Genomic DNA, 24,207 nt, shown 5'->3' with positions numbered 1-24,207 from the left:
CAGGGTAAAAAAAAAAAAAAAAGTGTTTTTTACACTACCATTGAGAAATTTTAACCAAACTGTTACAGACTTTCCATTAAGACCCTAAAGAATCATATCAACTTGTGGAAAATGGGCATCCTATGACCCCTTTAAATTAAATTTAGGTTTTAATGGTCTTTTTTTAGTAATACAAACCAAAAGGCAATCAAAGCTGTGCTTTGCTGCATTGTTGGACACAATACGAGTGTTTGAAACCCCTTCAGCCATAGACACAATATAGCACATCTCTTAACCTAGTAATTTTAAACCACCTGATAAACACCTGAGAATTTTAATTTGCCCACTTCATTGGGACGGTTTTGGGTATGTAAATCAAAAACAAGTTCACAAACCATTTGCTTTCACAATGTCAAACAACAGAGCACAGACTGAAAGTTGGTTTTCTTTCTGTACTTTTATTTCAATCCATTGTACAAAATTTAGGAGGCTGTCGTCTGAAGAGGTCCCTGAGTCCTCTGAACAGAGACCCTGGTGTGAGTCTTGGCCAGATGATCAGTGAATTCCTGAAACAGGACAGACACTTTAGTTTCAAGAACGCCATGATGCATTTGTGAACAGGAACAATGTGTGAAGAGACATTACCTGGTAAGGAGACTTGGTAAACACCGTTTCCTTCCAGAGATCAGGGGTCAGGTAGCTGTACGTCTTTGAGATTGCATCAAAGGTGGCCTTGGCTGCAATGAGAAAATGGACATTATCATCATTGAAATACTCAAGCATGGAGAGTTTTATCCTGAAACATTGGTATTCAAATGAAAGCCCCTTACCAAAGTTGCCCAGAGTGGCGGTGCAGCCCCTGGCTGAGGTGTAGCAGTCGTCAATACCGGCCATCATCAGCAGTTTCTTGGGCACGGGAGCGGACACAATGCCGGTACCACGGGGAGCGGGAATGAGACGCACCAGGACCGAACCACAGCGACCGGTCACCTGAGCGGATACATGCTCAGCCATTAAAAACGCATCCAAACAGAGTCAAACCGTGCGCTAAATCACCTGCGAACACTCACTTTGCACGGCACGGTGTGTGGTTTTCCGATCTTGTTACCCCAGTATCCTCTTCTGACGGGAATGATGGACAGCTTGGCCAGGATGATGGCGCCACGGATAGCGGTGGCTACCTCTTTGGAGCACTTCACTCCCAGACCAACATGGCCATTGTAGTCACCAATAGCAACAAAGGCCTAGAAGATTGAGAAACATGAACAATTACGAACTATTGTTAAAAAGTTATAGGGAATTTGATTAGTATTTAACCCTCAGGAAGTAGGAAGTCACCTTAAACCTGGTGCGCTGACCAGCCCTGGTCTGTTTCTGGACAGGCATGATCTTCAGGACTTCATCTTTCAGTGCTGAACCCAGGAAGAAGTCAATGATCTCAGACTCCTACAGGAAAGAAAGGCAATAACGTTTCACAAAAAGCAAAGCATGTCACTTTGTACCAGAAGTAGCAGCAAATCCTTCTCTTTGTATGGAGACATGCATCCAAGTTTAAAAGACTCTTGAAAAACAAAACTTGCAGGACAAGGACTAGGTTATGTGCATTAGCACATTGAATTTTAGACTGGAAGATTCCATTATGATGTTGACTTTTTTTTTTTTAAGCATATTGAATTCTTTAAGACCTATAAAGTACATTCAGAAAATAGATATGGTGAATATATTATTTGCCAACTTTACCTTGATGGGCAGAGAATACAGGTAGATCTCCTCCAGGGTCTTGATCTTCATGTCCTTCACCAGACGACCAAGTTTGGTCACGGGCACCCACTATATGAAACAGAATGACACTGAAGCTACAACTATACATCTTATAAATTGTTATTGACAGCTACTTGCATAGTACATAGAAAACATGCAGTAAAGCCATAATAAAAGGCTACCAAAATAGTACGCAATGTATGAGAACGTATCTCTTTAATAAAATAACACTTAATGCCAATCTATAACAGACATAGCGGAGCAGGAGTTGGGTTTTGCTTTACCTCCTTATCCTCAGATTTTCCTCCGCGGGCCCCGCGGCCTCTTCCACGGCCCCTGCCGCGACCACGACCGCGACCCCGGCCGCCAGTGCCGAAACCCCCGCGAAAACCTCCTCTACCACCGGCGTCGTCCGCCATTTGCTGTAAAACACGGAAAAACCGTCAGTTAATGAACAAGTGACTTAAATGTCAGACACATGATAGATAAATGCACATGTCACTTACACAACACCCGCTTAGAATCGACTAACGTGCTATTATATAAGCCAACATAGACATTATAGCCAAAGAATGCATATGCAATCGTGTAATTGATACGAATGGTACACTAGAGTTAAGTACATAAAGAATAAATTACTAAATACACCGGTGCCCCGCCATTTTTTAGACCATCTACTTAAAAGTGCTCTAAAATAACCTATCCGCTCAATTCATGATTCATTTTGCGATCACCTTGTTACTAAGACGCACACGGAGGTCTTCTATACAAATGTAGCGTTTTTATTTCGCGATTGCGGAGATATTAACAGATATTGTTCAGCAATGACAGACGCCCGTGCTCACTTACGTGATGTGTATGCAGGAAGAAGAAGGCCGCACGAGAGTTCGCGGAGTATTTACTCAAGCGCAAACATCGCGATATTTGATCGCAGCCGTGATAATGACGGCCTCTAGCGGCAGTCGAGTATTTTATATGTCTATGGTCGAGACGTCTGTCTGTTCTAGCAGAGCTCTATTTTGCACAATATTAGAAACAGAAAAGCTAAAAAGACCTATGAAGCACTATGTCACTTTAATTCGGTTAATTAAATATGTAATTTTTTTTTATCCCTGTCATAGATCTAATTTTTTTACCCATGTAGATGCACTTGTTTTTGTTCCCCACCCCTCCCCACCCGTTTACCCTTTTTCTATTACTGTTGTGAGATGTATATGTTTGTATTAATATGTTCATAATTGCATAATAAAAAAATTCTAGCAAAGCTATCCGAGGATACAAATAGGCTAACACAAACGAGTAGTGCTGTCAAAAGATTAATCGCGATTAATCGTTTGACAGCACTACAAATGAGTAATGACAAATTTAATCGTTACGTTAAATCATTTATTAAAGAAATAAAATTGAAAGAGAGAAAAGAAAACAGAAGAAGACATATATATTCTGAATTGGTTTGTGTCAGTTTGTTTACTGGTTAATAACTGAAAATAGCTAGCTTTGTGTAGCCTGGTAAAAATAAAATACAAATAAGAGGACACATAAAAGAAAACAAAACTTGGTCAGTGGTCAAAAAACAGTCTGTCTCCTCAGTTCTGTCCCTCTGAGACGACAGAAAAAAAAATACTAGCTCTAATGTAAGAATGAAATGTGCTGTTATGGTGCTGACCCTTAAAAAATAGTGACATTATGCCCAGTTCATGCACAACATCTTGAATACAATGAATACATTAACTCAGCATTTAACTTAACAAATACAGTTAAACATAGCAAGAGTGCTCACATGATTGTAAAACGCTTGTGAGAGGAAGGTCATCGACAGACATATTACCACATCAAGTTTATTTTATTTTTTTTATCAGTAAAAATAGCACACATGGTAGAAATGTGAACATGACAAGTTTTTAAATGAGTGCAAAAATGTTGCAGTTAAACTTCTTTTCCCAAAATTATAGTTTCCAGGTTTGCTGGAAGCTGCAGGTTTTGCAGATCAGAGGGAAGAGTGTGGATTAGGGCATTCGTTTTCTTCACTCATCAAGATTTTGGTAAACATCTTCACTATGGTACCCATTTTGAAGACCTGTAGACTGTACAGGGAAGACTGAAAATAACAGTTAGGCTATAACAAACACTTTTTAATCATATAGTAAACATGTCATGAAAATTTCTGACTTAAAACTCTGCTATGTACATATAAATTATTAGAAATTGAGCATTTTCTAAATAATATACGTTTTAAAAGAATAGTCTGAAAACCTTGTTTTGGGAAACTTTGTAGTGCGCCTGCATTTTGCCACCAACTAAGTTCCTTTAACATCACATGATGTATATGTATGTGACAAAACCTAAACTTAAACCTATTCAAATAAACTGTTAAATAAAATATTGAAATAAAATTTCGCAATATTACTATTTTATACAGCAACAGTATTGAGGGCAAACAATACCTTGTTCTCACTTTTACTCCATCTTCTTTTAAAGACTGATTTGAATTGTCCAGTCTACTGATGAAAAAAAAATCTATTATTTAAATTCCATTAAACTCTTTAAAAATGTAGTTACATTTTGTAAACACTTAGAAAATGTAAGCATTATAGAGTGGACATAAAAATGCTCTCAGAAAAAAGGTACAAAGCTGTCACTTTGGAGGTAACCTGAGGTATAAAAGCTACCTTATTTACCCCTAAATGGTATTAGCACCTAAGTGTACAATTTATTCCCTTTTAGCTTTTGTACCTTAGGGTACTGCCCCAGTGACAGCTTTGTACCTTTTATCCTGAAAGTGTAACATTGCATTACTTTGAAAAGTTGTGTACTGTAATTGTAACTTTAAACTATCTCTCTATCTATCTATCTATCTATCTATCTATCATGTATCCTTCGTAAAACTACGTAATGTTACCTAAGTGTACAATTTATTCCCTTTTAGCTTTTGTACCTTAGGGTACTGCCCCAGTGACAGCTTTGTACCTTTTATCCTGAAAGTGTAACATTGCATTACTTTGAAAAGTTGTGTACTGTAATTGTAACTTTAAACTATCTATCTACCTATCTATCTATCTATCTATCTATCTATCATGTATCCTTCGTAAAACTACGTAATGTTGTTTTGATTATTTTTCGATAGTAACTATGTTTACCATAGTAATTTTTGTAAGGGAGGCGCCTCAGTGGGCGTGGCCAGAGTCCACGGCCGCATGAACTACTATTCCCAGAATTCCTTGTGGTTTCGCAGTTGGCCACGTCACGTCCACCGGCCACGTCGCCCCTCATTCGCCATATTTCGTGGAGGAATGCTGTGGAGGAGAGCGGCATTGAGCCGGTTCATAGCTATCGCACTCACCCCGAGCTCTCTTTCACACCACTAAACCCAGCCAGCGAGAGAAAGACATCATGAACGTCTTCAGGCTGACTGGAGATCTGTCTCATCTAGCTGCCATCATCATCCTCCTGCTCAAGATATGGAAGAGCAGGTCCTGCGCAGGTGAGCTGAACTCACACAAAAACATACTTTCCTAATATGTGTCATTCTTAATATGTGTATTTACGAAAGATAGAGGAGACTTTAGACTGGGTTGAGCTGTCGGAAAAGTCTTGTGAATTTGTATTCGAGCATGAAGCATACAATGAAGTGCAGAGTGTGTAGCATTCAAGCTAGTGGGTTAGCTTGACTTGAAAGCTGTTTGAAGGCTCGATTTTTGTTGAATTTGACAATGAAAATTATGTTGAAATGGACGGATCAGTATGTATTTAACATGTTGTGATCGTTAGTGTTTTGCATACTGATTTGAAGGAAATCAAACATCACACGCTTCTTCTGAGTGACTGAAATAGCTGAAACTTGTGGCCTAGTTACTAACTGCAGTTTAATAATCGTTTGTTTTATATATATATGCGCGCTCTATCAACCATCTCGTCATTCATACTGTGCAATTACTTTTACTATGTAGAGGACAATTTGCATCTTCATACGCTGCGTTGTGAGAGTCAAAAGGGCATTTTTTCGTATGCTCGATGTCATACGTTTTAAATTCTCCCTCCTTTTATTTGCCATACGTTCCTAAAGTGCATTGCATTCCTTGCTTTGACGGGCAGTGCATGTAGTTAAGTGTGGGCTTTGCAAGGATGGGTCATCTGGGTAGACTAGATACATTTGATTAGATACTAATATACTAGATACAATCAGACTTTTGATTTACAGAGATATAGAGAACCTAGATGCAACTCTTTTGGACTGTTTATGAGTTCGGTATTCTGCTGCTGTTCTCTTATTTACTTGTAAGTTGCAGGTGTCCGAGTGTAAATATTTTTGCCCTCAGGTATCTCTGGGAAGAGCCAGATACTCTTTGCCTTGGTGTTCACCACTCGGTACCTGGATCTCCTGACATCCTTCATTTCTCTATACAACACTTGCATGAAGGTAAAGGCATAGAACGAACACTTACATGCACACATCAATGGATTTGTCAATCTTAAATATCAGTGATTGCAAAATCTATGTTTTGCCACATTGGCGTAAACAGGTTTATATGTGCTCTGAACTTTTGTAGTTAAACAGTTTCTTTTGTTTCTGTGCTGTGAAAACAGGTTATCTATGTCGGATGTGCCTATGCCACAGTCTACCTGATCTACGTAAAGTTCAGGGCAACTTATGATGGAAACCACGACACTTTCAGAGTTGAGTTTCTTGTGGTTCCAGTGGGAGGTCTTGCCTTTCTAGTCAACCACGACTTCTCTCCTTTGGAGGTGAGTATTAGAGTCTTCACTGCACTTGAGCATTTGACCATCATAAATTTTATTTTCGCCAGTTTTGATTTGAACCTTTATTAAACATCTGCAAATAACAACAGGCATTATCGTTGTTAAACACAACCATAATAATTCCAAGCAGTATACACTGAAAGAGAAATATACATACGCACGCACGCACACACACACACAAATAAAATGTATTTAAAAAATGAATAAAAGCAATTACTTGCAAATAATAAACACTGAAATAAATAAAAGCAAATTACAACTTGTTAAAGACAGTTGGTTTAAAAATGAAAATTCTCTCATTATTTGCTTGCCCTCAAGTTGTTTCAAACCTGTATAAATTTTTGTTTTCTTATCAGATTCTGTGGACCTTTTCCATCTACCTTGAGTCTGTGGCCATCCTGCCTCAGCTGTTTATGATTAGCAAGACCGGCGAGGCCGAGACCATCACTACCCACTATCTGTTCTGCCTGGGGGTCTACCGCACCCTCTACCTCTTCAACTGGATCTGGAGGTTCTACTTTGAGGGCTTCTTTGACATGATTGCCATCGTGGCCGGGGTCGTCCAGACTATTCTCTATTGTGACTTCTTCTACCTTTACATCACAAAAGGTGAGTTTAAACCTTTTTAAGGACCGTGGGTGTGAGTGACATCTACTTGATGAGTCATGATCAACTTAAAGTCAGCATGAGATTAAAATTGACCCATTTACTTTCTTAAAACACATTGCTGATTGAATTGAAAATGGAATTTTACGACTTGTCTTTAATTCAGAAGTTAAAACATCTAAGGTACAGTTTACCTTGTTGTGAGATTAATGTTTCTTCATCACAACAGATTTGGAGAAATGTATCATTGCATCACTTGCTCACCTATGGGTCCTATGCAGTGAATGGGTGCCGTCAGAATGAGAGTCCAAACAGCTGATAAAAACATCGCAATAATGTAATCCACACGACTCCAGTTCATCAGTTAACGTCTTGTGAAGTGAAAAGCTGCATATTTGTAAGAAACCAATCCATCATTAAGATGTGGCTAAAATATGAATCCGTAATATTGCTTTCTCCGGTAAAAAAGTTGTTGTCTGAATCAGGAGAGAAGTATGCACAGATTAAGCAGCAATGCAATACATGCAAAACTGGTCCAAAACAGTTCAAAACATGTGCTCATAGATTTTGAGAGGACAATAGGGTATGGACATTTACGCTGTAGGAAGAGTTATTATGGATTGCAGTTTCCATATTTTGACCAGACTCCACAGATTAAAGTTAAAAAAACACATTAATAATGGATTCGTTTCTTACAAACACGCAGCTTTTCACTTTATAAGACATTATTATTGGACTGGAGTCATGTGGATTATTGTGATGTTTCAGCTGTTTGGACTCTCATTCTGACAGCACCCATTCACTGCAGAGGATCCATTGGTGAACAAGTGATGAAATGCTACATTTCTCCAAATCTGTAGCAGAAATCTTTGATGGCCTAAAGGGGAGTACATTTTCAGCTTATTTTCATTTTAAGGTGAACTATTACTTTAGGAAAGGTACCTGTGTGAATCCTTCAACATTAATGCATGTATTCATTGAAGTTTAAGCACTTGTTTGGCCTCCATTTTTAGGATTTGGCATGTTTTAGGATAAAGAAAGTCCTCTTCCTGCTTCATTTTCTGACTTTCTTTTGTCTGGTCCACAGTGCTGAAAGGAAAAAAGCTGAGTCTACCAGCCTAAGTGCCAAAGAGCAGAGAGTTGTGTCTCCATCAGACTTATAGAGGGGCACAAGACAATGATGCCACCGCAAGATGCCCAAGACAAAGAACGCATAACGCCAGTTCAATCACTGATTTATTTCTCTCTGTCTGGACGCCAACCATCCCCTTACAGAAACGAGGACGTTTTTGCAAACTTTTCTTCTGTCTTTAGCATCTTGCAGTACTTTTTTTTTATTGCTATTGAAAAGAAAAAGAAGAAAAAAAACTTTTCTATATGCAAGGTGTATTGAAATATTGAACAGTGCATTGTACGTTAATGTTAAATGCGTCATTGTAAATTTGTCCATGATTGGTAATAGTTCCCAGTGTCGAATAAGTTTGCGGTTCTTTCCTGATTTAAGAGGGGGGAAAAATGAAATGTGTGGTCAAAATTATTCAAAATTATTATGTCCCTTTTTTTTTTAATTATTTCCCCACACTGTACATGTGGTAAAATCATCCTTTGTTTCAATGAACAGTTTTGCCACCAATGAAAACTGTTTTCAAAAAGAAAGTCCTTTTCATTTTTTTCCACATAAATGCCTTATTTGTATTTCAGTTTATGTACATAACTATTCTTGTTGATGCCCCCATAGCAACGAGTCAACTGTAAATAAGAGAGTGTTTCATATTTCATTCAGCACAATTCTCTTTGTGTGACTCGTATCATTTTTTTAGGATGCAACATTTATCAATGATATTACAGCAAGGTTGTTTAAATATTCAGTCATTACCTGCAAACATCAGCTTGTTGAAATGCAGTAATATATGGTAAGATCATTAAATCTAGTGGTGTGGATTCTGTCAAAGCACATTTTGGAGTGAGTTTTGTAGTGTAGATTTATTTTTTATTTTTTTAATGGACTACGACTTGTTTTCTTTAAGTTCAACATCCCCAATGTTTTCCCCTCTCGGGTCATTCCTGTAGGGTTTACAGTTATTTTTTTTCGTTTTTACATGTCTCCAATAAATATTTTAAGGAACACGATTTGTGTGTTATTCCTTTGGTGTTTTTTTTGTGTGTAATTTCTATTGACAATGTTACTTAATTTATTCCACTTGTTCCATGTAAACTTTCAATAATTATGGTAATAAAAACTGCATGCATAATTATGAATAAATGTTGAAAATGCTGTGTACATGGAGCAGCATATCACATAAGTTTTAAAAAAATTATTGTTACCATCTATATTCAATAAAATTGAGTCATAATGTAGATTGCGTAACACACGCACTTAACGGCAGAACGATATTTAATTAACAGTATGTTGCGGTCAAGCATACGATTTATTACATCGCGGAGTTCATTTGCACAACAAATATTGAGTTCCTATGTTTAGATTAAAATGTGTCTAATGCCTCTTAATGTGTATTTTTCATGGTAAGTTTATTTCCAGTAGCCTGCTTTGTACAATGCATTCAAATACGTAAATACGCTTTTTTTTTTTTTTGCATAGATTTGACAGTTCAGCTGTATCATTTGTAATTATAAAATAATATAGAGACTATGCAGAGGCCATGACTAAAAAAAAAAGAAACGTTTTAATCAAAAGTGCCACCACTAACTGACACATGCCTATCAGGAATTACATATAAATATAAACTGTCATGAGAAAATGCCACAAACCATATAAAGTGATGTCTACTATTCTAACGTGCTTTATGAAACTTACACCAACCATTCAGAAGTGTCCCTGACCTTGACACTAGGCTTTTCACAACGCAATGTAATATAAGTCTGCAACGTAATGCAAGTCTAGATGCTATATTAAACAAATTTGACTTATTACAGCTAATTACCACTTGAGGCAACCGCAATTTTGACGCAATTTTTGATCGCGACTATTTATTACTATTTTTAAATTACATTTTATTTCCTTTGTGAACTGAATATTAACCCCCATAATTCGCTTCTTGCAATTTTGTCAAGAACACTCTAGTTATCAAATTAATTATTATCAATAATTAAATGATTCATTCCAGAGTGGGAATTGTGCTATTTAAAAAATATATATATAAAACATAAATAAAAAAACAAACAAAAAAAACAAGATAATGTCAAGTCATGTTGTGGGACAGGTTTTGCCCTATCATGTCTCAAGAATAATTATCACGGTACGCAGCGTGTTACGGTACCGAGCGTGACGTCACCGCGCGATTGTCTAGTCAACAGCTCAGCTGTTGTGTGAGACCGCGGGAAAAAAATACTCCACGTAATACATCGGCCGGTTCCAGGAAGGGACTCTGGACTTCCGTGGGGCCATTGTGGCCGTGTTTCGGAGAACATAACGGGAATACATCAGCTTTCGTTCTTCAGATATAAACCGAGACACGTTGGTCTGGAACAGCGGAGGTTTAGATCTAGGACAGTCTCTCTGGAGAGGAAGGAAAATGGAGCTAGATGACGGAGCTGTGTACCAGGACGATCCGGGCACATCGGCGATCATGTCGGAGAGGGTCTCGGGCCTGGCCAACTCCATCTACCGCGAGTTCGAGAGGCTCATCCGCAAATACGACGAGGACGTGGTGAAGGAGCTGATGCCGCTGGTCGTGGCGGTGCTGGAGAACCTCGACTCGGTGTTCGCCGAGAACCAGGAGCACGAGGTGGAGCTGGAGCTCCTCAAGGAGGATAACGAGCAGCTGATCACTCAGTACGAGCGCGAGAAAGCGCTCAGGAAACACGCCGAGGAGGTGAGTGCACGAGGAGGTTTAGCGCCTAACATCATCATCATCATCGGGAGCCTGGCATCTTTGTTTTCTTGCAGCAGCAGCTGCCACGCTTTGTCATGCCTTGTTTAGCCAGTGCTGCCCTTTGAGGGTGAATCAGCCTTGGTCCTTAAGTGAATAAAGATATAAAATGTGCATTTCGACGTGCTTCAGGTCATCATTATGCCCTCTGATTGTCTGTCTGGTCCGCGCTGATGGTTAGAACTTAAAGGGGTCATATGATGCTTTTTTAAAGATCATTATTTTGTGTATTTGGTGTAACAGAATATGTTGACATGCTTTAATGTTCAAAAAACACATTATTTTTCAAATACTGTACATTATTGTAGGTCCTATATGCCCCGCCTCTCTCAAACGCTTCGTTTTCTACAAAGCCCCCTCCTTTGACAAGCGCAGTCCGCTCTGATTGGCCAGCTGACCCAGTGCACTGTGAATAGTGTGGTAGATATGTGGGGGCGTGTTAGAACGAGCCGTTTTAGGGGGGCGTGGCAGAGTCTTAACTTTGATAAAGAATATCTCTTTGGTTTTGAGACTTTAGTGTTTGCAACTTCAGGGATCTTATCTATGCACAATCAGCTTGTAACACTCCAAAGAGAAAGGAAAACTTGAAATTGCATCATATGACCCCTTTAATGTACAAACATTTCGTTTAATAGAACTGGCGCAGTCATGTTGTTTGCATGCTTGTAAGTAAAGACCAGAGATCGAAAACAACGTCCAACAACATGTCCAGCGAGTTTTTTGTTTTGCAATGCAAGCTACAGAGACGGATGCTTGCCTCTGTGTCATATGGGAGGAGAGACCGGGGCAAGTTGTCACTGTGGCAGAACTTTGGCTATAACGTTCTGGCAAGGTTATGAACAAACGTCCTTCCAGTAACGCTAGGAGAATGTTCATTCGAAGTTGTCTGGTCTAATAATGTAATGAAAACATTGGCAAAAAAAAGTGTTATTTATACGTTGTTCATAGAACTTTTTTTCTGAAACATTTTAGTTGGATGTTCATCTGTTTTTAAAATGTTACCGGTTTCAGAACGTTCTGAGAACGCTAATAGAATGTTCATTCAAAGTTATCTGGTATTTAATAACGTTAGCACAAAAATGTTATTTTATACGTTTTTCATAGAACATTTTTTAGGAAACATTTTAGTTTGATGCTCTTCTAACGTTTTAAAATGTTACCTGTGTGAGGTAATGTACCCATAAAGTAAAAAAAAACTGGACATTTCAAACATTCAGAGAACATCCAGAAATAACGTTTTCATAACTTCAAGGGAACATTAGCAGAGTGTTCTTAGAATATATTTTTTGTTTCATGGGTAGCTGTAGGTTTTGATTCAAAAGTTCGATAGTTTTTAGCAGTGGTTTTGTATGTGGATTTCAAACACCTTTTTAAAAATCCCAATATCATATTTGTCATTTTTGTGTCTGTGTTTCCAAGTTAGGTAGGCTGTCACAAGGTTATTAATTTCTAAAAATGACTATTTTAATAATCATGATATTTGTTGACCATGAATTGCGCTGTTTCATGACTTTTAGGCTAAGAAGCCAAAAATAGGGTTTTTAATGACTCTGTTTGCTGTGACAACTTACCCCATCTAATGTGACAGTATGTCACCATGTTCAGTGAGATGTATTTTTTTTCCCCTGAGCAATAACGATGAAAATATTCAATAGCTTTTTTGTAGGCAAGACTTTAATGTATGTGAAATTAAATTTCAAAAATAAACCTATACCTTGATAAATATTTACTAGAGTCAGAAGTGTGTAATTTAGTCCAAGTTTTTGACTGATGCAACAGTCTGTCGTCATGCACAGAAACACACTGTGCAGTGCTTTTTTCAGAGACTTTTTCCACATTAAACCTTTGAAATTGTATCGCGTGTGTCATTAGTTTTAAGTTACGAACCTTTCATAGTTGAAGTGTGTGAGTAAATGCGACTCTAATCTGTTTTGGAAATAAGATTACACTGCATTGTACAGTTCTCAACGTGTGTAAACCCGATTTTGGACAGATTAAGGCTGCTCAATTGCTTTATGTGTTCCTGCCACAGTGACGGTTAACTGGGATTTTGAGCCATGAGCTGCATTAATCCCTGTGTGTGTACTGATACGGGATCTGGATACATCCTATTATGACAGACAGATTTCACTTCCAACAGCAGAGTGACAAGGCTGTGATCAATATTCAGTTGTGGTGAACCTTGATCTTTCTCTCACGTTTCAGATCACTGATGTACTAGAGAAACTTTTATGACTATTTGGGATCTTGAGGTTTCAGGCATAATGTTACATTTTTATACTGTAACCAATATGTTGTCTCAAACCAGTGTGTTGTATTTATTGATGTTAAATTAGCTTTATATTTTTAGTTTTCATTTTAATTTAGCTTTAAGTTTTAGTATTTTTTTGTGCTTTATGTTATGTGCTTTTGTAATTTTTATTCGTTTTTTAAATATTTATATTCAGCTTTTATTTATTTTTATTTCAGTTTTAGTTTGAGCTATTTTAGTAATTCAACTTACGTTTATTTTATCACTTCTAATTTTCTTTTAATTTGAAGTTTACATTTTTCATCTAAAATTGATATTTTATTTTATTTTTTAGTTACCAAAAATGTTTTAATTTTTAATAGCTTTAGTTAATGATGACAACACAGTCCTTATCATAGCTGCAAAATCAGTTTAAACATATATAGTGTCATCCTTTGATATTTCAATTTAATTTAATGAATTGATTTAATTTGAGTTTTTCCATGAACGATGATGATATTTTTGATATCTAGAGAGAATAGTGTCTGATATAATGCAGATATATTGACTTAAGATGACATGACCCCATGTTTTATAGAATATTTACTCAGAAAACAGAAACCGTATATTATCATGTCATTGTAGTGTATGTCTTGTCTTAAACTTCTTTAACTTTATAACTAAAACTGTGTTTGTGAGAGCTTTGTGTTGCACTGAAAATGAATGGGAATTGAATGTGACTTGAACCTTATGTTTGTTGATCTCTGTGCTCGGGGGGCCGCTGAATTAGTTTTTTCATGCCAGTGTGACGGGAACCTGCAGTGACACTGAAACCGCTCCCCTTTATCAGATACTCACACTGCACCAGGCTCTCCAGGAGACCCCTGTACTCCAGACATGAAGCATGTGCTCTGTAGGGATTTGTAGGAGAGAGATTCCAATTAGGGAAAAAATGCCTCAAGATATTACTTCCAGGTCATGGGGTCCTTTGCTGTGACCTGGCTATAAAAACTCTTGCTGGATTCACACTGTATTTTGCTTGCGAGACTTAGTTTTGTCAATGCATGATGCACCTTTTGCTGTTTTCATACACTGCCACCCAAAAGTTTGTGGTCAGTAAGAGTTTTTGAAAGAAATTCATGTTTTTATGCCGCAAATATGCATTAAATTGATCAAAAGTGACAGTAAATACATTTGTAAAATTACAAAAGATTTCTATTTCAAATAAATGCTGTTTGTTTGAATTTTCTATTCATCAACTGGAAGTAGCACAAATGTTTTTAACATGTTTATTGAGCAGCAAATCAGCATATTAGAATGATTTCTGAAGGATCATATGACACTGAAGACTGGACTAATGATGCTGAAAATTACTGTGTTTTTGATCAAATAAATGCAGCATAGATAAGCAACTTCTTTCAAAAACAATCTTGCTGACCCCCAAGTTTTGAATTTGGTTAGTGAATATTGTGAACATTTTTACACAGTTAATTTAAGCACATTTTCATACGTTAAGCAATGTTGTAAATTTGCTATCATTTAGTCATTTTATCAACTACTGTACTTTCTATATATCAGCATCAGCTATTGAAAAAAGCATCAGCCACTTTGGTCAACCGTATATCCACATTTCACATTATAGATTTTTTTTTGCACATGTTGGATGTAGTTTAATAAAATAAATCCTTAGAAAACCTTTCTGCCTTGTTTGTGTCAGTCTTAATAGATTTGACATTTTAATATTGTTCCTCAGCCCATAAAAAGGCATGAAGAGCTGGAAATATCCATAAAACTGAAGATAATGTGTCAGACTTCACATTTATACTATTCCTGATCTTTGATGATTTTTGATGCATTCTACTATCTTGCGGAAATCATAAAGTGCCTTTTCCGCTTGCCATACAACTGAAGATAATGTGTCAGACTTCACATTTATACTATTCCTGATAATTTTGATGATTTTTGATGCATTCTACTATCTTGCGGAAATCATAAAGTGCCTTTTCCGCTTGGAAGTTTTGTAGCTTTTAGTCTGTTGAGTGTATAATCGATATTCTAGCTTACTAAAGCTACCGTTGATATCATGATGTAACAAAACTAAATCATGTAAGGCCTGTTTGTCATTTAAAAAATAAATGCATTATGCAATATTTAATTTGTTCTTTGTGTTTTTGCGAGCAGAAGTTCATTGAATTTGAAGATTCCCAAGAGCAAGAGAAGAAGGATTTGCAGAACCATCTGGAAAGTCTTTCATCACATTCCCGTCAGCTGGAGCTGAAGATCAAGAACTATGCTGACCAGAGTAAGAATCACCTGCTTTATTCCTTCTTCTCGTTCAGTCTGACACTTCCATGATCTGACAGTTTTTTTTAAACCTTCATATATGTCTTCTACATTTTATATGTCCATTAGTGGTCGACTGTTATTGGTTTTTTTGACAGCCGATGCCAATATCTTGGAAAGCAGGGTGGCCAATGGCCGATATAAAGCCGATATAATTGTATTTATTTTCATTAATATTTAAGAAATTTGAAATTGAATCATTTGAAAATGGATTAAAAAATTAATTTGTAAAATAAACATACTTATACTTTAGATGTATTTTCCACAAATAAATAAATATTTAATAAAAATATAATTAAAAAGGAAGTAAACTGTAACCAACAGAGCACTCAGTATTCTGGGAAGTTTGTGTGCATTGGGAATCATATTTTTTCAAATAAAGTCAAAATAAAAGTCAGGTGCGCCGTCAAAACGCTGTCAAAAATTGCCTCGAACGCATCGGCCAAACAGAAAAACTTATTGGCCGATGCCGATATTTGAAAAAGGCCAAATATCGGCCGATATATCGGTCGACCACTAATGTCCATGCATCTGCTCTTAAAGACCTTCTGTTTTAGTATAAAATAGCTATAGTCCATAGTTCTGTATACTTTTGCTGTTATGTGAAGTATTGGTTTAGTGTTCTTCACACGTGGTTCATAATAGAGTACCATCCCGTAATTTAATCTGCTCTCTCTTTTCTCAAACCATCCTACTGACCCTATTAATGGATCGTTGATTTCCAGCAAACCCTTTTCTGAGATTTGAAATGGATATCAGTTCTACTAGAAATCACTGTGCTGAAATGAAGTATGTAGAAAGTGAATTAGCCGGTCTGATTGTGGGATGCGTTTGGCAGATCTGCTGCAGGCTTAGATTTAAACCTGACAGCTAAAAGTGGATTATGTCTTTGTGCCGCCTCTTAAATCAAGCCTGTTTAATATCCTCTGTGGATATTCTCTCTACAGAACTGCAAGTATTTTTAAAGGCCTCACTGAAAGCATCAGCTTTGCCCACTCAAACTAGCTTTAAATCTGGTTTCAGGCCAATTCTAAGTGGCAGGCTGGCTCGCATGGTTTTTGAGTGCTGTACAGTGAACAACTGCGGGTCGTCATTGGTCATTTGGGAGTTTTCTAACCTGTTACGACGACGGCTGTGATAATTAGCCTCGTTTCTCTGTCCTCATTTATTTCAAGGCCCTTGTTCCAAGCTTGTACCTTGTGTTTACAAGACATCGCAGACTAACATTTTGCATGCAAAAGATGCCAAAATATTGTCTTTCAAAGTTTTTAAAAGCAGTTGATATAGACATTAAAAAAATACATATTTTTGGACTGAACTACAATACTAAAATCTTTGCAGATTACACTTGTACTGTTGAACAAGTTTATCATTCCGAATTTCTTTAATATTTTTTTTACTCCTCCTTTCTCAGTAAGTCGATTAGAAGAGCGAGAGGCTGAACTGAAGCGTGAATATAATTCCCTTCACCTGCGGCACACAGAGGTAAGAGAGAGCAAATGATGATAAATGTTTTTGAGCGTCAAATCAGCATATTAGAATGATTTCTGAAGGATCATGTGACACTGTAGACTGGACTAATGATGCTGAAAATTCAGCTTGGGATCACAGGAATGAATTAAAATAGAATAGTTATTTTAATAACATTTCACAATATTAATGTTTTTACTTTATTAATTAAATGCAGCCTTGGTGAGCATAAGAGACTACCTGCTGCTCTTTAAGGCCAATTAATATGCCTACTTTTTGTTCATTTGTTCTTCAGATGATCCACAACTACATGGAGCATGTGGAACGGATCCGGATGCAGCAGACGGGGGGAGAGACCTCTGACACAGGAACAATTGGCCGAGTTCGGTAAGATGAACATGATCCTATTATCTGTGCTAAAAAGAAACAGACACCATCATGTAGTTGTTTCAAAAAGTATGCAAGTTTCTAAAGGTATTTATGCATGATTGTTTATATAAAATTAAATGACATCAGAACAAAGATTGATTGCATTCCACATTTATATTAATACATGATGCATGATGATTTTTGATCTTTCTCTCATTAAACAGGAAAGAGCGGCCCCTGTCTTTGGGAATCTTCCCCATGTCCGGCGGTGGCTCTTCACTGACGCCTGACATCCAGGGCAGAGCCGAGACTCCTGGGATGGAGGGCTGGAGATTCAATAACCTCAGTCATCAGCGCTCTAATGCCAGCCTCAAGGTACAGTAACATCACAACATCATCATATAAGAGTTTATACAGTGCTAAGACAAATTTCGAGGGAATTTACACCAGGCCATGAGAAGAAAATAACCGATATAATAGACCGATGATATGAAAGAACTCTGGGAAGAGAAGATGTTAGACAGACATTTGATGTCTTTGTTTTGTGGGCTTATCCTCTGTTTTTGTAAAGGTACATGTTTGCTGGTGGATAGGGAAGAAAATATGAGCAGTGGTTGGTTGAAAGATGTTGCCACGGAAACATTAGGCAGTGATGACGCTTGTTCAAGCATCCTGGAACGTCGGCAGTGACCCATTTTATCAAATTTAAGTTTAAATTAGATTTTAGGGCTTGCGATACAGTTAAACGACTAGAGGGTCAAAGTTACTATATTGACATATATAATGATATATAACGATATCGAGTGTAATATGCAGTAATTCTGAAAATATTTTGCAGTTCATAATATGAATGGTTTGAAATGGACTCAATACTTACTGATGCTCAATTTAAGAACGTCAAATGGACCCTTTTCACATTTCCAGGGTTCTCAGAGCTAGGGGTACTGACAAAAAATGATATCGCTTTTTATTTTTATTGGGATTCCTTCAATAACAATAACTAAACAATATATTGCTGAGGGTGATTTGTGCTGGCACCTTGGCTGGTTTAGGCCTTTCATGGATAAATATGACACTAAAACCGCCAGTAGGTGGCAGTAAGTCCCTGTCTTAATGAGTGATTCATTGAATCATTCATTCAAATGATTTGTTCAAAACGGCTGAATAATTTTTAGAAATGAAGCAAGTGACTGGGTTATTACCAATGGGTTATTGAATCATGGACTCAAATAATCTGTTCAAACACAGATTCGTTCAGGAATAAAAACACTGCAGTGTTGCTCTGAGATGCAAAAATGTTTGAAACTATTTTCGTTGGTGAAACAGAAAAAAACGCGCTAATATTTAGGAAAATGGCACTGTTGCTTGTGAGATATTACTTAACTACCGTATATAAATACAAAAACAAACACATACAGGGATACTTTTTGCTTTCATAACTTGAATTATAGGAGCATTTTAACTGAATGTAATATGCTTCATCATGCATATAGGCTTTTAGATTTTCAAGACATGTTTTGTTTATTTTTTGCAAAGTGAGTGATGTACTCGATAATGTCAGCTAGCATATCGTCGTTAACACAACAATTACGATATTATCGCAGACGATAAATATTGCACACCCCTACTCAGAACTGGAAGTTCTTCTGTAGTGGTGAAGAATACTTGAAAAAAGTAATCTGATTACGTAACTCGCGTTACTTGTAATGCGTTACCCCCAACACTGCCTACAACAAATATAATTTTTGTGTTCCCATATGCTCCAATAGTAAAATAAAAAAATCCATAATTTTGTTTCTATGACTTCCCAAAAGAGGGAAAAAAATAGACATATTGTTTACGTTGGTAGGAAGAGAAAATAAATGAGAAATCCCTCAGCAATTGTATTAGAAACGCAGCAGCATTAACTGGCTTTCTGAAATGTAATGCCAATGTAACAAAGTATAGTGTTATAAACAAACTTAAAAAAAAAAAATGTATAAGTAAAAATCTAAAAAAAAACTTCACAATGTTAATAACTGTGGAAATGCATCATGTGAAAAGAGTCCATTATGCAGAACATTCATTCCATTAATGTTACAGCCATTTTTCTTTACGTGAACTGATTTGGTGCTTCGGCATCCACGTTCACCTGCATGAAACATGGCAACATTAAGAATCTGAAGCTCTCTTGTATGGATCGCTGCTTTAAATGTTCTCATGCATAATAATGTTACATTACAGTTGTGTTTTCCCACCCACCAATGCTAGATCACAGCACAAACACATGAGAGCGCTATTGTGTTTTGTGTTTCAAACAAATATAAGATGCCACGTCCCAATTTTCTTGTGCAAGCAGTTGGAGGCGGAGGACACTCCAAAGAAAAGGGATGGTAAGGATGTTCTGGAAGCTTGGGACTCGCTGGCAAACGACTGCAAGGTAGCAAGGCTGTGTGCCGGCGGACAGTGTGTAGTGCAATTCACTGTTGTCCTCTAATAGTCAGAAAGTTTATTCACAGAACATGGTTCGGTGTCTTAACTGCATGCAACTACACAGATGTAGAAAGTCCAGATTAGTAATAAATGCAAAAAAAAAAAAAAGAGCATGTTAACATGGAGTAATGCACAAATATTTTTAGTTATCTAGGATATAGTTGCATACAGCTAATGCATGGTGTTAATTTAGCTTTCACCGCATGTCATTTCAGTTTCTCGCTGTCTTAGATTGCATTCTTCATTTGCACATTTCTAACATTGTGCTATCAATGCTGTCTTTAGTTGTAACACTTATTGTCGTTATGAATTGGTTTTAACCTGTGTTGGGGAATGTTACTTTTAAAGGGGTCATGAACTGCCTTTTTAAATTATTTTGTACTGTTCTCTGAGGTCTACTTATAATGTTATCAATATTTTTACATCAAAAACATCAAGATTTAGAAGTAATAGGCTGTTTTCTGCCCCTCTCATCAGAACGCTCCGTTTGAATGGCGGATTGTAGACTCAGAAGTAAACGCCCACTGCTATGATTGGCTAACACTTGTGTATGTTTGACAGCCTACATCCTACACAGATGGACGCTGCTGTGATTTAGGTTAAAAATGTGTAAATACTCAGTACATATCAAACGATAACAGACAAAGCTATAGTGACCATGTAATGAAAACAGTTACTCACACTTGTGTGGTGCGACATTACTGTCGGATCCAATATAGTCGGCACAGCATCGTCTTTTAGTTTCACTCTCTGAAAAACCTGCGTCGAATTGTGCCTTGTTTGTAAACTAATCCGCGATAAAATAAACAAAGGACCAAGTTCTTACTGACACGGTCTGGAACTTCCTTAAAAATAAAGTTCATCAAAAAAAAATAAAAAAATAAATTAATCTTTAAAAACAAAGTTCATCAAATACAGTTTGTTTTCTGCGTAGACCTGCGTTCGCCTCTCTTGTTATTCACACTACATGCGTGAATCGGTGGGCGGGGCTAAACAGGCAGTGATGTAGAAGCAGGCGTTGATCATCTTCTGTGGAGGCGGTGCTTATCCACACTATTACATCATAAAGCAGAACATTACTCAAGCTGTCATTTTGGCAGACTGGCTTCAATATAAGCTGCTTTTAGACTAACGAGAAAGTTTTGAGTTCTGAAACTTACAGTACAATGACCTCTTATGTGTCAAAAGATCAAGGGAATTTTGGTTTCTTAGTTCATGACCCCTTTAAAAGAAATGTTACATTATTTCTTCACTCCTAATAAAAGCAACTGTTACCTTTTGTGTAGTGGGAAAATAATGTTAGTTTTACATTATTTTGGATAAAGTGTGTGGGTACGTAAAACATGGCAAAGGTGTTCAGTTTTAGTAGGTTATTAATGTACTGTAGACGTAGGTTTTCTATGGTAACATACCCCAACACTTGGCTTTAACATAGTTTTTCTTCTTTTCTATAAATTACTGCATTCAGTTCAATTGTGTTGCATTTACAGCAGTGTTTTTAACCTATTTCATCAGAGTAAATGATATTTGCTGTGTTGTTTGGGATGTGTTGTGTAAATCTCTGTGCGTTGCAGTTTTTGTAGTAGTGTTTTGTAGAGATTGACCGATAATTGGTTCGGATCGATTTCTGTTCTCCTCTTCTGTTATCAGTTCTTAAGTATCAGTGTGGTACTCGTACAGATCACTTTATATAATATATTGTTTGGATAAAATTATAAACGTATACATTTTTAAATGTGTATCCTAATAATCAGACAGCAAAGTTACAAAACAACTTAGCTTTAATGTAATAGCATAACATGCATAATTGTATTCTTAAAAAAAAAAGTAAATACACTTTTTTTTATTATCAAAGAGCAGAAATAGAAACTTTAAGATATTATTAGTAATATTTACAATATTTTCTGCATTTTAGTTATCAGACACTTGAAAAAACAAAAATGATCTGTATCGGTCAATCTCCATTTTTTGGCGTTGTTCTAATCGCTGTTATTTGCGTATCATTTAAGTTTTCTTACAGTTGCATCAATGAGCTGTCAAGTGTTTGCAGTCTTCTATTTTAATACCTTTAGCCTGAACTGACACTGCTTTGTCTAGTTATTATTTGACACTAGTTTTTATTTTTTTAATTTTTATTGATGTCTACAAGCAATGGCATCCATTCTATATTGTGTCTACAGTGTCTGTCCTGTGTGTGTTTGTGTGCCTGTTGGTCTCACCTCAGTTTGTCAAATATTCAGAGTTTAAGTCAATATCCCGACCCCTCTTGTGTTTTCATGTTGCTTTCTCTCCTCTGTCCCTGAGCTGTGACCTCTGACCTTCAGGTAATGAGCATTGTGTGTTGAATGATTTCAGGATGAGCTGTCTGACCTCAGCCAGGGAGGCTCAAAGTCTGTCACTCCCATGTCCACCACGGCCTCAGATCTGGCCCTAGACTCGCACAGAGAGGATGGAGAGGGATTCTGGAAGAACACAGAGGTTCAGGCTGCTCCAGGGACCAGGGGCGTCTCTGCGGGTTAGACGCTCTTTTTACTGTGCATGGAAAGTGTTACAGCTTTAAATGACTCTAAAATTGCACAGTGTTACTCAAATGGCACTTCATTTAGTGTTGTACACTACCATTCAGAAGTTTAGGGTCAGTAAGATTGTTCTTATGCTCAGTGAGGCTATATTTATTTGATTAAAAATACATTAAAAACTGCAATATTGTGAAATATTTTTTATAATTTAAAGGAACTGTTTTCTATTTTAATATATGTTAAAATGTAATGTATTCCTGTGATGTAAAGCTGAATTTACAGCATCATTACTCCAGTCTTCAGTGTCACATGATCCTTCAGAAATCATTCTAATATGCTGATTTGCTGCTAAAGAAACTATTATTATCAGTGTTGAAAATAGTTGTGCTGCTGTGGTAACTGTGATACTTTTTTTCAGGATTCTTTGATAAATAGAAAGTTCAAACAATGTATTGCAGATCCCATTTTAAATTATGATAAATATGCAGTTGTCCATTTTGATTTTTCAGGTCTGGCCGATAATGAGGAAAAGTCAGATGTTCAGGCCATTATTGAGTCCACACCAGAGCTGGACATGGACCTCGGATTTAAAGGTTCAAGGTAGCCAATGAGCCATCGATCAAACAGTGTGTCTAAAACATTTGAATGTGTCTGATGCCCAGAAATATTGTTTAGGTTTAATAGGATTCTCTAAACTGAACTGAGTAACTGCAGTTTTACCCTCTCATATTAAAGTGTCAGATGCTAAATCCAGTGCTGGCCTATAATTGAATGATGTAACATGCTCGTTGCTGATGTGTTGAAGCACCCCGACCGAAGGGATTGAGAACATGGCGTTTGACCGAAATACAGAGTCTCTCTTTGAAGAAGTGTCGTCAGCAGGCACAGGTTTGATTGGAGATGTGGATGAAGGAGCAGATCTGTTAGGTACGTTTGTTGCTGTTCATTTTCAGATATTATGAAGGGAAAAACATTTTACACAAACATAAAACAGTTTTACTTGAGCTTGATTTTTATTAACATCAAAGGAATAGTTCATTAAAAAAATTTGCTCAGAATTTACTCGTCCTCGGGACATTCAAGATGTAGATGAGTTTGTTTCTTCATCAGAACAGATTTGGAGAAATTTAGCATTACATCACTTGCTCACCAATGAAGTGAATGGGTGCCGTCAGAATGAGCGTCCAAGCAGCTGATAAAAACATCACAATAATCCACAAGTAATCCACATCACTCCAGTCTGTCAGTGAATGTCTAGTGAAGTGAAAAGTTTCACGATTGTAACAAATTCATCGTTAAGACGATTCTAACTTCAAACCGTTGCTTGCGGATAGAGTCCTCTTAATATTTCTTTCTCCAGTGAAAAAATCATCCTGTCTGAATCAGGAGAGAAATATGCACCGATCAAGCACTGTTTACAAGCAAAAACAGTTCAAAACCAATATGTATATATGTCTGTGGATTTTGATCGTTATTGTGGTATTTTGGCCACAAGTAATGGTTTAAAGTTAAAATGCCTTAATGATGAATTTGTTTCTTACAAACATGCAGCTTTTCACTTCATAAGATGTTAACTGATGGACTGGAGTGGTGTGGATGACGTGGATTATTGTGATGTTTTTATCAGCTGTTTGGACTCTCATTCTGACGGCACCCATTCACTGCAGAGGATCCATTGGTGAGCAACTGATGAAATTATAAATTTCTCCAAATCTGTTCTGATGAAGAAACAAACTCATCTACATCTTGGATGTTCTGAGGGTGAGCACATTTTCAGCAAGTTTTTAGGTGAGCTATTCCTTTAAATATG

The 24,207-nt window shown here is 37.0% G+C and overlaps 3 protein-coding genes across 3 annotated transcripts in view; 2 read left to right on the top strand and 1 right to left on the bottom strand.

Moving 5' to 3' along the window:
- Window positions 1-417: 417 nt before the first annotated feature.
- On the bottom strand, window positions 418-2,652 carry LOC107758112 (40S ribosomal protein S2). The gene is made up of 8 exons (XM_016575768.1): window positions 2,590-2,652; window positions 2,025-2,162; window positions 1,720-1,809; window positions 1,318-1,425; window positions 1,050-1,223; window positions 810-969; window positions 625-716; window positions 418-545 (listed from the first exon to the last, which is right to left on the bottom strand). The coding sequence occupies exons 2-8, from the start codon at window positions 2,157-2,159 to the stop codon at window positions 462-464; spliced, it is 843 nt and encodes a 280-aa protein (XP_016431254.1). The 5' UTR covers window positions 2,160-2,162; window positions 2,590-2,652; the 3' UTR covers window positions 418-461.
- Window positions 2,653-4,985: 2,333 nt separating this feature from the next.
- LOC107758111 (ER lumen protein-retaining receptor 2-like) lies at window positions 4,986-9,130 on the top strand. Its single transcript, XM_016575766.1, has 5 exons — window positions 4,986-5,221; window positions 6,057-6,157; window positions 6,325-6,483; window positions 6,855-7,107; window positions 8,192-9,130. The coding sequence occupies exons 1-5, from the start codon at window positions 5,131-5,133 to the stop codon at window positions 8,224-8,226; spliced, it is 639 nt and encodes a 212-aa protein (XP_016431252.1). The 5' UTR covers window positions 4,986-5,130; the 3' UTR covers window positions 8,227-9,130.
- Window positions 9,131-10,391: 1,261 nt separating this feature from the next.
- The window catches only part of LOC107758092 (C-Jun-amino-terminal kinase-interacting protein 4-like), a 29,748-nt gene continuing 15,932 nt past the window's right edge, over window positions 10,392-24,207 (top strand). Inside the window, exons 1-9 of the mRNA XM_016575749.1 lie at window positions 10,392-10,937; window positions 15,406-15,526; window positions 16,982-17,052; window positions 17,333-17,424; window positions 17,631-17,781; window positions 19,745-19,825; window positions 22,234-22,393; window positions 22,907-22,997; window positions 23,203-23,324. Of these exons, the coding sequence (XP_016431235.1) occupies window positions 10,638-10,937; window positions 15,406-15,526; window positions 16,982-17,052; window positions 17,333-17,424; window positions 17,631-17,781; window positions 19,745-19,825; window positions 22,234-22,393; window positions 22,907-22,997; window positions 23,203-23,324 (1,189 nt within the window). The 5' untranslated portion in view covers window positions 10,392-10,637. The remainder of the gene's footprint in view (window positions 10,938-15,405; window positions 15,527-16,981; window positions 17,053-17,332; window positions 17,425-17,630; window positions 17,782-19,744; window positions 19,826-22,233; window positions 22,394-22,906; window positions 22,998-23,202; window positions 23,325-24,207) is intronic.

Source organism: Sinocyclocheilus rhinocerous, unplaced genomic scaffold (genome assembly GCF_001515625.1).
Source record: "Sinocyclocheilus rhinocerous isolate Xijiao unplaced genomic scaffold, SAMN03320098_v1.1 scaffold234, whole genome shotgun sequence".
Lineage (NCBI taxonomy): Eukaryota > Metazoa > Chordata > Actinopteri > Cypriniformes > Cyprinidae > Sinocyclocheilus > Sinocyclocheilus rhinocerous.
Note: the sequence above shows the minus strand (reverse complement) of the source record. Positions and strands in the feature narration are given on the sequence as shown.